At 42.3% G+C, this 14,696-nt stretch overlaps 1 protein-coding gene across 3 annotated transcripts in view; it reads right to left on the bottom strand.

Annotated features, from left to right (window-relative positions):
- Positions 1–13,600, bottom strand: part of DENND5B (DENN domain containing 5B) — a 166,366-nt gene extending 152,766 nt beyond the window's left edge. For all 3 annotated transcript variants that reach the window (XM_054591280.1, XM_054591278.1, XM_054591279.1), the window contains exon 1: positions 13,298–13,600. In XM_054591280.1, coding sequence (XP_054447255.1) covers positions 13,298–13,424 — 127 coding nt within the window. In that variant the 5' untranslated portion in view covers positions 13,425–13,600. The remainder of the gene's footprint in view (positions 1–13,297) is intronic.
- Positions 13,601–14,696: the final 1,096 nt, after the last annotated feature.

Here is a 14,696-nt window from a genome sequence, read left to right as displayed (position 1 = left end):
CTTCTAATAGAAAATAGATACTTTGGACATTATTAAGAAGAAACAAAAAATTTAAAGAAAAAAATTTACAAAACTTCTGCCCATAGTTAAATCTCAATGTTCCCCTCAATTCTAAGAACATCTTTTAAGGACGCTTAAAGCTTTACGTTGCTGTGTAAGGAAACCTGGGTGGACTGGAGAAAAACTCAAAGGCCCCTAATCTCATCACAAAGCACCAGGGTCAAAAGGTAGAGGTCAGGGAACAGGGTGCAAAATAGTTCCCACACTTGAGAGGAGACTATATCTCATTATTTCAGTAGCCATTCAAAAACTATTCAGTTGTATTTACTATAATACAACCACTTACACTCTCCCTTATGCCCCAAGGCAAATCTCAATTTTACAAAAGAATTTATTTTTTAGGAGCAAGTATTTAAGAAGTTACTTCTTTCTTTCCCTTACATTTGAAAAAAAAAACAAAACCATCTCTCTCTCTCTCTCTCTCTCCTTCCACCCCTCTTGCCCCCCTACCCCCACCAATATTTCCACCGTCTCTCAACAGCTGCCTTTCAACAAAATAGACTGATCTGGTCAACAGAGTTCAGTGGGGCACAGAAATAAATACTAAATGTGCATACCTGTCAACACACATTTCACATCAAGGCCTCTGCCCCATAATGATTCACCAAATTATGTCTACTTCTTGGCCCAACGGCCACATTCCAAAAAAAGCTGTTTTTACTTCTGCTTAGAGGTTTCATTCCAGGGAAGAGTGAACACGATTTTGTTAAACTTTCAGCAGGCACAATATTTGCGCATGGGACTCTACAATGACTCTCCTAGGGAGCAATTAAATATGTGGGGACTCCGGGGTCCCAGGTCTAGGGCATGTGTCTGGATATCTGTACCATTTCTGCCACTCTAACCATAAAAAGTTGTTTTCCAAGTAGAAGAGAGGGTGAGAGAGAGACAGACAGATCAGGAAAAGGGATTTTCTGAGTAACCAGTCCAATGTTAATGTTTTGGTTTTCATCACCTTCCACCCACTACGCAGCCACACTTTAATGCTGAGCCAACTAGCCTCTTCCACCAGGGACAGGAGGGCTATGAGCGGTTCACAGCGAGCGAGCCCTCTCGGTCCTTCACTGTGAGGAACACACAAGGTTTGCCCTTCAAGCACACACAGCTTTCGTGTATTTATTTAAAATCAGACCGTAACTAGGGCTGCCAATGGAAAAATAAGCACTGCCAGACAGGAGTGAGAACAACTAAACAAAATAACCTATTTTGGCATAATCACCTCAGTGGTACCAACTTGTGTTTTAATAAACTGTGAAATCACAGTCATTGTTCTCGTGAACAATGGCACAAAGCAATGAAGTACGAAAGCTCACTTCCCTGGAGCTGAGCCAGAATATTTTGAAATCCAGACAGAAGTTTATTTATTTAAAAAAAGAATACACTTGAGACAGGAGATGGGAAATGTTTTTAAACAATCTGTTATCTTTCTACCCCAGCCATTTAAATTTCCTTCAACTGAAAAGAAATTAACCTAGAAAATCAAACAAAACACTGTGGTGCGAGAAGTGAACCATCCATAAGCTTTAAACCTATAACCAGTCCTAAATTCCTACTGTTCACACTATTCTTATGGAAGTCCGCGTCTCACCCTTACGGAATTCCAGTCGATTTGCTGGGGCTCATTCTTATGACAGGGAGGATGTTCACTACAAGATGCTCACTCCCCCTCTAAACAACTCATGTCTCATCTGCCTAGAGGGAAACAATCTATTTTTGCTATTTTAGTCCCTATCTACAGGAAAAAAAAAAGAGTGGTATAAATTTAATATACTGGAAGAATATTGTTGATCCAGCAGAATGTCCCTGTTTTCCCAAAGGACTATGAGAGAAAGATAAGGAAGGAAACTAAAGGGATATTAGAAACAGAAAGTATAAAACCTGAAAAGCTATGGGAAATAATAAACTCTTCCCAGTTTCTGCTGGGGATGAAGGTAACTAGAGGATTCAATTAGACGTCAGAATTTCTACACTATAGGTTTTGATGATGGTGGAAATTTTTGCCAATGACTATTACTTCTTCCACAGGTTTCTACAGAAAAGAGACAATCAAAAGAGCAAATAGAAAGTGGCTTCATGAGGACTAAAGTAAAAATAAGGGTGATCTTTGAAAAAGAAATAAGGTAAAAAAAGTACAAAAGTCTGGTCTAAGCAAACTTGTACCAAACTGTACTGAGGAATGAAGACTATTAAAAACTTAATTTACATATCAGTTCTATAATAATGTTTCTCCAAACTATAGAATAATTTCCTGTGTTACATGAATGACAGTAAGAGTGTGCTGTGCTAGAAAAGAGGAAGCCGGCCGGGCAAAAAACACAGTCTTCAAAGCAGAAACCTGGATTCTCCAGGCATGGGCACAAGAAAATTATGCAAAACAAGTGGATTTACGTCGCAAGGCTGCTGGGATCTAGAAGACAGACTACTTAAAAATATCTTTAAACTGGGTTTCACAGTTTAAAACCTAGAGGTCCACACTGTATCTAAGGATTCAGCATGCTCGTCCTCACAGCAGGGTTGAGCTTAAAAGGTTCTAGAACTCTAAAATTCTACCTCATATTTTTATTGCACTCTCTAGTTGGCAAGCCCTTTCCAAAACATCATCACATTTTACAATTGGGAAAAGTATCTAGGAACAGTCTAGATCAGCATTAGTGTTGAAATACATACGCCTGTGTGTATCCTCAAAATATGAACAATTAAAAAAAAAAAACATATAGGGCAGGGAAACATATAGACTACTTCCGCAGGGGTATTCCTAATAGAATATGAATACATGAAAACTATTCATAGCTCGTCAGTAACAGTAGCTTAGCAGTAGACTTAACAAGATAGATTTCCCATTATGTACGGCCTTCCCGCAATTACTGGCGTGTTGCATATAAGGCCACCCTTTTCTCTTACAGCCAACAAAAAACACATAGGAATGGAACTGAGTGAGACTGATATCATTTGGGAAGATCCTGAATCCATTCCACTTATTTTTAAAATGTACATCATTTAGCCCTGACCAAGTAACTCAGCTGCTTAGAGCATTGTCCCAATATGCCACGGTCGTGGGCTCGATCCCCGGTCAGGGCACATGCAAGAATCAATCAACCCATGAGTGCATAAATAAGTGGAAAAGCAACTCAATGTTTCCCTCTCTCTCAAATCAATACATAAATTTTTAAAATGTTTATCATTTACAACCTCAGTATTGAACTATTGTTAATAACTAACTTGTGACCAGGTTCCCAAATGGCAAGCCCACTCATGTGCCACCAGCCAGCAGTTGAGGACGGCCGGCCTCAAGGACATGGAGGGGCAGCAGAACGGAGTGGATAAGGGCCACTTTGGAGTCCGCCTGGGATGCAGTCCTAGCTTTGGCCTTTACTGTCTCTGTGAGTTTGGGCGGTACCCCACTGAACCTCAGTCTCCTCATCTGCGAAATGAGGAAAACAGTACCTTCAAGTTGTTGTGAGGATTAGAGATGATGTTTATAAATAGAGATGATGTTTATAAATCACCAGCCACCATTCATGACCCAATAAATGTTCGCAACCTTCATAGTTTCATCATATGTATAAAGGTGATTTCCTGGAGCTACCGCTAACTTAATAGTGCTAATACATAACTTTGAAAGTCATTTATGGACAGCATTATTTCCAAAGTAGCTTTCTGTAACAGTAATGTATACAAGGTTATACAAGAAATAGTTACAATATTAATTTAGAATAGTTAATAAATGCCCTGGGTTCTTGGGAAAGGTGCAGGGATGTCTGCGAAAGCAGCTGTTCCCCATTCTTCTATCCTCAGGATGTGCTGTCCCAGTAGCATATAAAATACGCAACTTCCACTTTTATTCCTAGAATTCTGACTTCTTACCTCCTTACAGTCAGCCAACCATCTTTGCATTCTGTTTGAAAAGTTATGTGGAAAAGGCAGTCTCATACTAAAAATTTTTGGAATCTCTGGCTAAAAGGTCAATAGATGGTACCATCTGAAAAAGCCAAGCCTCAGGTAGAAAAGAACATTATATAAGGTATAATAGAGACAAAACAAATGGAAAAACATATACATAAAATTAAACTTTACAGAAACAAAGAAAATTGTCCTCGCTGACCATGCACCAAACTTCTAATTTAACATTTTGTTGTAGCCAAATTTAAAAAGGTAAAAAGAAACATGATATTAATTTTACTGATATATCTTATTTATGCACTTAGGATGTTATTTTAATACATAATCAATATAAAAATCATTATTTTTTAAAAAGATTTTATTTATTTACTTTAGAGAGAGGTGAAGGGAAGGAGAAAGATGGAAAAATGTGCATGATGCAGATGCCCATGAACAAGGAAGCTGTGAAGGCAATTTCCCAAGGTATTCCTCTAAAAACCACAAATGCAGCGACAAGCGCTTTATAATACAACTTTCTGAAATTCCATAAATACTTCCCACGATTTATGTGCTCATCACTTGGCACTAGTTTATAAATAAATAAGACATGTCATTTGCTTTAAAAAAAAAATCAAAGCCTTCAGCCTGTCCAGGTAGCTCAGTTGGGTTGTCCTTACATACCACGGCTGTGGGTTCAATCCCTGGTCAGGGCATGCACAAGAATCAACCAATGAGTGCATACCTCAGTGGAACAACAAATTAATGTCTCTTTCTCTCTCTCTCCCTTCCTCTTGCTCTCTAAAAATCAACATAAAAAAAAAATCAAAGCTTTGCTGACACCGACATGCTTGCTTGCATAAAGCTGATAAAGAAAAAGTTTATTAAGTTTATTTAATCACAACTTATTTCAAGAGGAACAGAAGAGGCCAATAAATATTATAAACAGAATAAATTTTAGTAGCTTGCCACAAAGCTGAAATATACTTATTTAAAATATTAATCATCTATCCACACTCTTGCTTCTTCATCAATTTCACAAGCTTCTCATAAAAAAAAAAAAAGAAAAACCACAACAAAACTCTAGCTTCCATTTTGGAGGTTAAAAACCCAAGCATAAACATACTAACTTTTATTGTCAGTAATAAAAGGAAAAGTTATATTTTTGTCCATTTCAAATTATCTCATTCATTTAGTCAATCTGTAATATTTGAGTCCATGTTATGGACCAGGCCTATTTTGGTCACTGGGTATACAACAATAAAGAGGAGAGACAAAGTTCCTGCCCTTTGGGATCCAAAAATCTATTGGGGAAGACTGGCATTAAAAAGTGGAAGAAAAGCCCTGGCCAGTGTGGCTCAGTTGGGCCTTGTCCTGCAAAGTGTAAGGTCAGCAGTTTGATTCCAGGTCAGGGCACATGCCTGGGTTGAGGGTTTGGTGCCTAGTTGGAGCCAGTGCAAAAGGCAACTGATGAATGTTTCTCTCTCACATAGATGCTTCTCTCCCTCTCTTTCTCCTTCCTTTCACCTCTCTCTAAAGTAAATAAATACAATCTTTTTTAAAAATAATGATTTTCGTATTGATTATGTATTAAAATAACATCCTAAGTGCATAAATAAAATATATCAATAAAATTAGTATCTGTTTCTTTTTACCTTTTTAAATTTGGCTACAACAAAATGTTAAATTAGAAATTTGTCTCATACTTTATATTTTATGGATGATGCTGGTCTGGAAAAAGAGGATTCCAGGGAGAGAATGGAAGATGAACAGGCCATGAGGCAAGAAGACTGCTGTGTTTTAAAAACCTGTAAGGAATCCAATGCAGACGGAAAGAGCGACATAGTCCGAAAAGGCTGGAAAGGTAGGCAGAGACCAGATTACGAAGAACTTTGTAAATCATAGACTAATGTAAATCATTACGCCCCCCCCCTCCCACAAGACTTCATATGTTGTCCCCAATGTGACAGTGACAGAATTCGGAGGTGGGGCCTTTGGGAGGTGCTTAGGGTGGAGCCCTTATGAATGGGAGCTGCGCCCTTACAAAAGAAACCCTGGAGATCGCCCTCACTCCTCCCACAAAAGGCCATCTGTGAACCAGGAAAAGGGCCCCCCACACACACCAGACCTGGGGACCTTGATCTTAAACTTTCCAGCCTCCAGAACTGTGAGAAATAAGTGTCTGCTGTTTATAGGCCATGGGTCTATGAGTGACAGGCGGCCAAATAGACTAAAATACAGGGTAAAGCTTGAATCATAATGTAAATACAAAAGAAGCTGAAGAATTTTAAGTATAAAAAAATTATTCTAAGAGCTCATCAGCTACTTTGTGGAGAACTAGCTAAATATAGACTTTTTAGAGATTATCTAATATGGTAATTTCAAAGAGAGGGCCCCGGGTCCCTAAAAGTCCATGTAGGTAATAATTGAGAGTCCATGAACTGGTATTAATATTTTTAACAACTTATTAAAAAAGGAAATTGCACAAACTAATTGATTTCTTTTTCCCTTCCTTGTGGCGGAAATTATAACTACTTGTGGTGGTGTATATGGGATATATTAGTCCTCATATTTTATGTCGTTTAAGGTTAATTTTTTTAACTAATACATTTCATTTTTTTATTCAAAGACAATTCCAGACCAGAGGAGCAGAGGGCTGGTATGTTTGGAAGGCAATCATCTCATTTAGCCCCTTCGAGACAGACGACAACACCCAGCCCACGGCTGTCCTAAGTGACGGGCCAGGACTGCGTGTCCGACGGCCGAACTACTGGACTCACTGCTCTGCAGTCACGGTTTCTCACGCAATCACACGTTCCCCTTAAATACTGTAAACTTACCTAAGGACAAGTCACAATTTATGCTTAAAATGGAAGAAAAGATAGATGACAAACCTAGTAAGGGAAGAAGCAAAGAGGCTAAAAAAATTGAAAATGGTATTTGTAGTTATGTAAGAAATGCCTTATATTTATATTGTAATATCTAACTTTTATAAATATTCATGAAAACAAAAATAATTTTCTGATGAATAAATGAAGTGCACGCAAGAGACACTATCAGTGCCAGCCCTGAGAAGAGGCAGGCAAGGTCAAGTCACAGTCTCCCTCTTAATTACCCTTCCTACACAGAGTTAAAAGATGATCTCGTTTGCTTATAAAGTTATCCATATAGAGTTCCTATGCCAGTAGATTTTCTCATCTGTGTAATACAACATATATTATTACAGAAGCAGCAAATGTAGCAGTCATGGACATGGATGGATTATGTCAGACAGACTTTTCAGTCTAGGTTTCTCATTTATTGAATGAACCTGGGTTAAACTCCCTAGCCTCAGTTTCCTCATCTGCAAAACAAAGAAAATTGTGCCACCTCCTACGGCTGTTTTGGGGATTAAGTAAGGTAATAACTATGAAGCATTTAACACAGTGGTTGGCATGGAGAAAGAATGTTAGTTATTTTATTATTGCTATTTCATCGCAGATTCTTACAGAATGGTGACTCAAGGTAAACATTTAATATTGAATAATTAATCCAAGGCGTAAGGGCTAGTTATGGCTTTACCAAAACAAAATTTAGGTCATTATCCATCAAAAATGTTAGGGATCTGAACACATGGTCCTTGTTTCCTAAAGTACCTCATGTAGGGACTGTCTCATTCCTCCAGTAAGTTATAGAAGAGGAAAATGTTTTCGTCTGAATGAAGCTACATGGAAATGATGGCTAACGATGCACTGTGTTCTGGACATTTACTTTTATTGCTCCAAGAGTGTCTGAGACCAGCAGTGAAAATACAAGCAAAAGGATATACTCAGAAATGAATCTGTCACCACACCTTAGCCGTAGATATTACTCGTAATCTTGTGGCCTCTTTTATCTCTCCCCCTCCCCTTTCTTTCCCTTTTTCTATTTTCTCCTTCTCCAAACACACTGTGTGCCCCCCACCCCCAACTCCCCACCTTCCCCTTCTCATCATCTTATCTTCTCTGGTCTGTCGTACCAAACGGAGCAGATGCCTAAGCCCTGGGGCTGTCACTGGGAGTTTAGCTACACTCCCTATAGGGCTAATTTCACCATTAAGAGTTTTATTCCCAGTGGATTTTAAAAATCAAGTTACCACTATACCATAGCAACTAGACCTTGAATTTTCTTTGACCTTATCAGAATGAAGGCTGATCTTTGCTTTACTCCTTCCCCAGAGCCAGTGACTAGGCCAGACCGTCCACAGTCTCGAACATAATCTATTTGGGGTCAAAGATGTCAACAAAGCTAACAACTTGGGCACTACCAATGGTAGTCAAATTAGGGCTGCTCCCACCCCACTCAAGCCTGTACACCGGCCACTATTTTTAAAAGACAAGTCTTGACTATGACATTCAGTCTGGAATAAGAGTAACGCTTGCTGACCTCAAGTCAAACTCATCTTTTTTCTGGACTGAAATAAAATAAGTGGCTGGATAGCTCACTTGGTTAGAATGTCATTCCAATACGCCAAGGTTGTAGGGTTTGATCTCTAGCCAGGGCACATACAAGCAGCAACCAATGAATGCATAAATAAGTGGTACAATCAACTGATGTTTCTCCCCCCAACCCTCTCCCTCTCTCTTTCTCTAAAATCAATAAATAAAAACTAAGGGGGAAAAAACCCCAAACCTATAAAGCCTAGTGTACTAGAACAACCAGGCTCTACTCTGGTGCCTGCTGCTGGTCAATGTGATCTTCTAGAGCGGTCCTTAACCTCTCAGCCTTGGTTTCTTCAATGCGTGATGATACTCTGTCAGTCTCAGATTTTGTATCTGAATTCAGACCATGGTCTCCACTGCCTCTGAGCAATTCTGGAAACCACACCCAAGATAACCAAAGCTAAAAATAAATAGCAAGAGGCACCAAGGAAGAGAGCAAAACAAAATCCTGTGGCAGGAATCTCACCCATCCAACTCAGTATCTGCCAGACTGAATCCAGACTACCATAGGAATGCTTTAAGACTCTCCTGGTCACCACACAATTTGTTGAGTCATATGTAAACTTATTCATTCACTTATTAAACACTGCGCACTATGTAAAGGGAACTACGAAAGTGAGAGACAAAGACCCTTCCCCTCTTGAGGATTTGCATATTTATGTTACCTAAACAAAGGTCTAATTATGTCCTTCATTTTTCCATTGCCTAGAAGATTTGTTGTACATAAAGCCACATAAATTCCTATACTTAGGCCTTGGAGGAAATGAGCCATAAAAGAAAATTTCAAAATGATGTCTGCCTTCCTTCTCATCAACTAATTCCAACAACTTATTTCTACTTACTCCTTTCTTTTTTATGCAATAAAGAATCAGTTTGAAACCTTTTTTATATCTTTAACATTTAAAGGAAATTTAAACATATCTGCTTTAACATTTAAAGGACATTTTTGTTTATGGTTAAGTGTACCTTGAAAATATACCATGAATAAAAGAAGTAAAACAGTTAAAATGTGCCAGAAAAAGAACAATGGGTACTACCAGTATATCTGTTTATGTATTTACATACATACATACATATATGTGCCTACTGTATGTCTCTCCCAGTAATTCCTAGGTCCTCCATTAAAAACATTTATTTACTTACGTATTCAAATTATTGTTAGCTGTTAAAAGACCTATTTGAGATGAAAGAAATCTTTTCCATTGTTGGTAAAGCTGGGCTTTGTTGTGAATAATGTCTGGAAAACAACTTAAAGTCCTGATAACTTCAACATAAGGTCTCAGTCTATTTAATTATTACGTCATCATATGGTTTGTGTCCTTAATTTGATTTCAATGTCCCACTACTCACAGAGTATAAATCCTAAGAACATGCATATGTTAAGAAAAAATCCACAAAACAACTGGTAAAATTTATGTTTAATGATAGTCAATTAAGACCTTCTACAGGCAGGGTGACAACCTGCTAAGAAATGGTATGATAAAAATAGATCAGTTCCAGAAAAATAAAATGGAAACTTAACTGTCATTATCTTTGAAATTAATGCAGCAAAACAGAAACCACCTTCTAACTAATTTGTCTACCTTACTGGCCTTGTTTCTTCATCCCCATTTGTAGCTCTGTAAAAACAGTGAAGAAGATTGTTTAATTGGGGACATGATACTACATTTTCCTGTTTTCCTTTCATCTCACTAGCCACACTTTTCTTTTAAACTGATTTGGGAGAAGGAAGAACAGGGGTGGGGGGGACAAGAGACAGACAGATGGACACTGATTTGCTGTTTCATTTATTTATGCATTCATTGGTTGCTTCTTGTATGTGTCCTGACCCAGGAAAAAACCCACAACCTTGATGTATGAGGACAATGTCCTAACCAACTGAGCTATGCAGCTATGGCAAGTGGCCTCACTTCTTAATCTCCTTAGTAATGTCTCCTCTTCATCCTCCCCACCTCTGAATGTTGGAATGTCTCCAGGACTCAGTGCTTGTGCCTCTTCTCTTTACTATCTACAGTGACTCCTTGGGTGATGTTACCCAATGTCATGGCCTTCAATTTATATCTAAACAAAAATTGAGACCCCTGAAAGAAGTCTTGCCTACCTAGTATCTCCATCTGAATGTCTAATGGGCACCTAAAATCAACATGTCCAAAACTGAACTAATCTTCTCCAGCCTGATTCTCCACTCCATCAGTCTTCCTATTTCAGTAAATAGAGATGCTTATAATTGTTTAGGCTGAAACTCTTGGAGTCATCTTTGATTACTTTCTTTTAATATGAATACAATGCCCAGTTCATCAACAAGTCCTGCTGGCTCTACCTTCAAAATACATCCAGCTTATCAAAATGTCACTGCTTCTGCCTTGTTCCAAACCACCACCACCTCTCACTTCAAATAGTGGAAAAGATCCTCCTACCTGGTCTGTCTCCTTGCCCTGATACAGTCTAATCAACATAGCAGCCACAGCGATCCTTCAGAGGACATATCAGATCTCCTTACACTATTCAAAACCTTCCAGCGGTTTCCCTGAGAATTGTCTATGAAGCCCTATACAATCTCTCCCACTCTTTCTTTATGGTCATATCTACTATCATCCACCCCCCTCACTCAGCTCCATCCACACCGGCCTCCTTGCTGTTGCCTGCATAAATGAGGCACTATCCCACCTCAAGTCTTTGCAGGTGCTTTTTCCTCTGCCTGTAATGCTGTTCCCTAAGACAGCCCATGTGGCTTGCTGCCTTAAATCCTTCAGAGCTCTGTTCAAATGCCAACTTATCCCTAAGGCCTTCCCTACTACCTTATTTAAAATTGCAACCCCACCTCGCCACCACTCTGCTGGCATCTGGCCTAGTCTCATTTCCTTGCCTTATTTTTCCTCATAGCAAGCATTAACATCTGGTGAACTAAGTATTTCATTATTTGTTTACACTAGAATGAAAACAGTAAAATGGCATGGATTTTTGACTGCTTTGTTCACAGTTGTCCCCAGTGCCTAGAACACACCTAGAAAAAAATCAATACCTAAAGGCTTTCAAAAACCTTTCATTGAACTATTTGTTGATACCGAAATATTACCAGGCAAAATTGTCACTTGAAAACACCAAGTAATATGAGGAACAGAAATCTCAATCACCCACACTCACACATAGTATTTCCAAATGGAAAAAAGCCAGTTTGCGTCTAAAATGTGCATTAAAATTAATTTTTTACTTTTTAATTCTGTTAGAGCCTTAGCACTGTGCCTAAAGAGTCCCAAGCTACACCACCAGGTTTTGTTTTAGCTTTACTAGGCATATAGACTTGAGATGGAAGGAAAAAATAAATACAGGCCTTTTCTTTTCATTTGTCACCACTGACAGAAGGCCTCCAAGTGACCTGGTGCCACAAATGTTTAAGGATGTTTAGGGAAGAAGTGATTCTAGAAAATAAAATAATCCTTTCACCAATTCCCAAAGAGGAATCTCTCCAAATACCTCTGCAGACTTTTCCCCCCTAACTTTATATCCATTAACAAAGTCATCCTTAATATGTATGTACATGAAATCGTTGTTAGAGAAACATGATACATAATTATACATACAGAAAAACTGGTACTCATCCCTCTTTTTTTAAAAAAAAATTACGCTTAAGAGTTTTTGTTGAAACGTTTTGCTGTGAAACTGACTTAAAAAGGTACTCAGTTAAGACGTGGGTTGATGGGTACTGTATCTTAATGCTGAACAGTTTTATTTACAGTTCTATATTATTTACTATATTATTCCCAGCCCCCACCCACCTACCCAAAGGAAAAGAGAAAAACAACACCACCACATTGGTGCAATCAGTAAGGAATGCTATGTCCAAAGGAAGCTGTTCTGAAAGGCTATGACCTAAGTGTTTAACACTGACATAGATAAAGTTGGGGCGGTAGATGTCACTTGTCTCATCCATTAAAAAAAAAAAAAAAAAAATCAAGATTCAGATCCAAGAAGGCAAGACGAAAGAAACAGGCGTGAAAAATGAAATCAGTCGTTTTTCCCCCAGCCTCCTCGCAACACTGCGCAACCGTCCTCCTCTCCCCTCAAATCCTTGAAGGGCCCCTTTTCCTATCGTCGGTTCCACAGCTCAGCCCTGCACTGCGCCATCAAAAGAGTCAAGATGAGGGACCGCAGCCCCTCTAGGAAAATCCAGGCAATAACACACGGTGCGCCCAACACAGGGGAAAACATCCAACTACTAAAACTCGGGAACAGTATACAGTGTCAACAAAGCATCGTGCCGGTCCCGGGCGTTCAAAGGTCCTCGCCAGCTCCGTGACACTGCCAAATCGACAGGATTCCAAAAGGTGACTCGACTGTCATCGCAGAAGCCGGGAACAGCCAGGGATGAAGTCCAACTAATCTTTCACCCTGCGCTGGCCCCACAGCCCAGCGGTCTCCGACGCCCCTTCCCCCAAGGGGACCAGAGCGTCGCGTCACATGCCGGGGCTGAAACTTCGCGGCCGGTGCGTAGAGGATGGGGGGTGGGATACGAGGGATCGCAGCAAGGCCGGGGAGTTAACATGCCCGGTGACTCACTAGCCGCCTCCATGTGCAGCTGCTGGGGAAGGGGCTGGCGTGCCGGCAAGGGCCGTGCACTCAGGGCCACCCCCGCCTCTGCCCCCGCGCCCGTTATTAATAACCCTGAGCCTGGAGGCAAAAGCCCCCGGCGGGCGTCCTGGGCGGCGCGGCGCCCGCGGGCTCAGAAGCGCACTCAGCACGCGGAATAAATAACAATGTCATTAAATTGCCACCCGAGCGCCCATCCGGCCGGGGAGTGGGCGCCACCAGGAGATGACTTTGTCTGGAGCCTGCACCCCGCCTCCCGCGCGTCCCCGCGTCCCTGAGGGGGGATCCCCCGCGCCGCCGCAGCCTGGCCTTACCCGCCAGCTCATCGGGCTCCAGCCCGCTGTCCGCGTCGATCCCGCACAGCACGAAGTAGTGCGCGAAGCGGCAGGCGGCCGGGGAAGAGCCCGAACCTGGGCCGGGGGCCGCGCTGCTCCCGCTCATCCCGGCCCCGCTGCTCCTGCCGCCGCCGCCGCTCGGGAAGGCTGGCTGCCGCTCCGGCTGCGGTCTCCGCGCGCCCGTCCTAGGGCGACACCGGCGCGCCCATGGCCGCACTGCCGCCGCCTGTCTCCGCAGCCTCGCTCCTCGCGCGGCGCCGGGGAAGCGGCCGCGAGCTCGCTCCCAGTCAGTCCCGCTCCCGGTCCCGGGTGGGGGAGGGGCGCGAAGGGGGAGTGTCGGCGGAAGAGGCGCACGCCCGCCGCAGCTGCTCGCGCGAGCTGTGAGCCCGGCGTCTGGCGCCCGCCGGTCAGCTGAGCGGCGCTTGGGCTGTGGGAGCCCAGCGAGGGCGGGGGCGCCGGGGACCAGCCGTGGGGCGGGAGAACGGAGACGCCGGGGAGGGAGCGCGCGCGAGAAGCACGCGTTTCGGCCGTGCGCGCACGCGCCCAGCGGGCTCCCGGGAAGCGCCAGGCGCGGTCGGGATGCGTGCCCGCCAGCCGGGGTTGCGGCGCTGGGGCCGACCGCACGCACACACACAGTCGCCGCCTGCGCCCAGCCAGCCAATTAGAGGGTTAGCCACAGAGCGGGATTCTGTCTTCTAAATGGATACTGCCTATTCGGTTTTGGGCACGGTTAACAGCCACTCTGAGATTATTTCCCACAACGGTGTGGACCATCAACATCTTTTAAACTGTGACATGAGCAGATGTCAATCTCATTTTAAGATCCTAGGCCTTGAATCCTTCTTCCAGCCTTCACGCCCATTCACAAGCCATCTCGCCCCAGTGGACTGCTGATAACTCAGCGGGGAGCCAGGGGGCAAGGGAGGACAACTGAATATCTTCAAAGGCACTGAGACTTCTAAAAGGACTACCTCTCCCAACTTCTCCTCCTCTCCCCCGTTCTCCCACCCCACCCCCGCCAATTCCGTAATTTATCCCGGCATTTTCCAGGTCAGTGTAAAATAGCCTAGGCGCTCCAGTTCCCCAGCTCTGTACTCATTTGATATTATCAGCTCTCCCTCCAGGTACGATCTATCGGAGACTGATAAGGCAAAAGGAATTTGACCTTGAACTCAGCTTCTCACAAGGCCCTGGCTTTCTTACCTGCTATTTCCTCTGACTTATCCATTCTTTAGAAGAAGCTCACCCACAAGTTCTTACTCCTTTGAACGCTGAAAAACTGAATGCATTGCATCTTCACATTGTTGTCCCTTTCACGCCATTCCCTCCTCTCTTCTTTCAGGATCCTGGTGTAAGATGGGATGGGCTGGGGTGGGGG

This window comes from Pteronotus mesoamericanus, unplaced genomic scaffold (assembly GCF_021234165.1).
Source record: "Pteronotus mesoamericanus isolate MK-2021 breed Mesoamerican mustached bat unplaced genomic scaffold, CSHL_Meso_final scaffold_21, whole genome shotgun sequence".
Classification (NCBI taxonomy): Eukaryota; Metazoa; Chordata; class Mammalia; order Chiroptera; family Mormoopidae; genus Pteronotus; species Pteronotus mesoamericanus.
The sequence above is the reverse complement of the archived record's forward strand: the minus strand, read 5'-3'. Positions and strand labels throughout refer to the sequence as shown.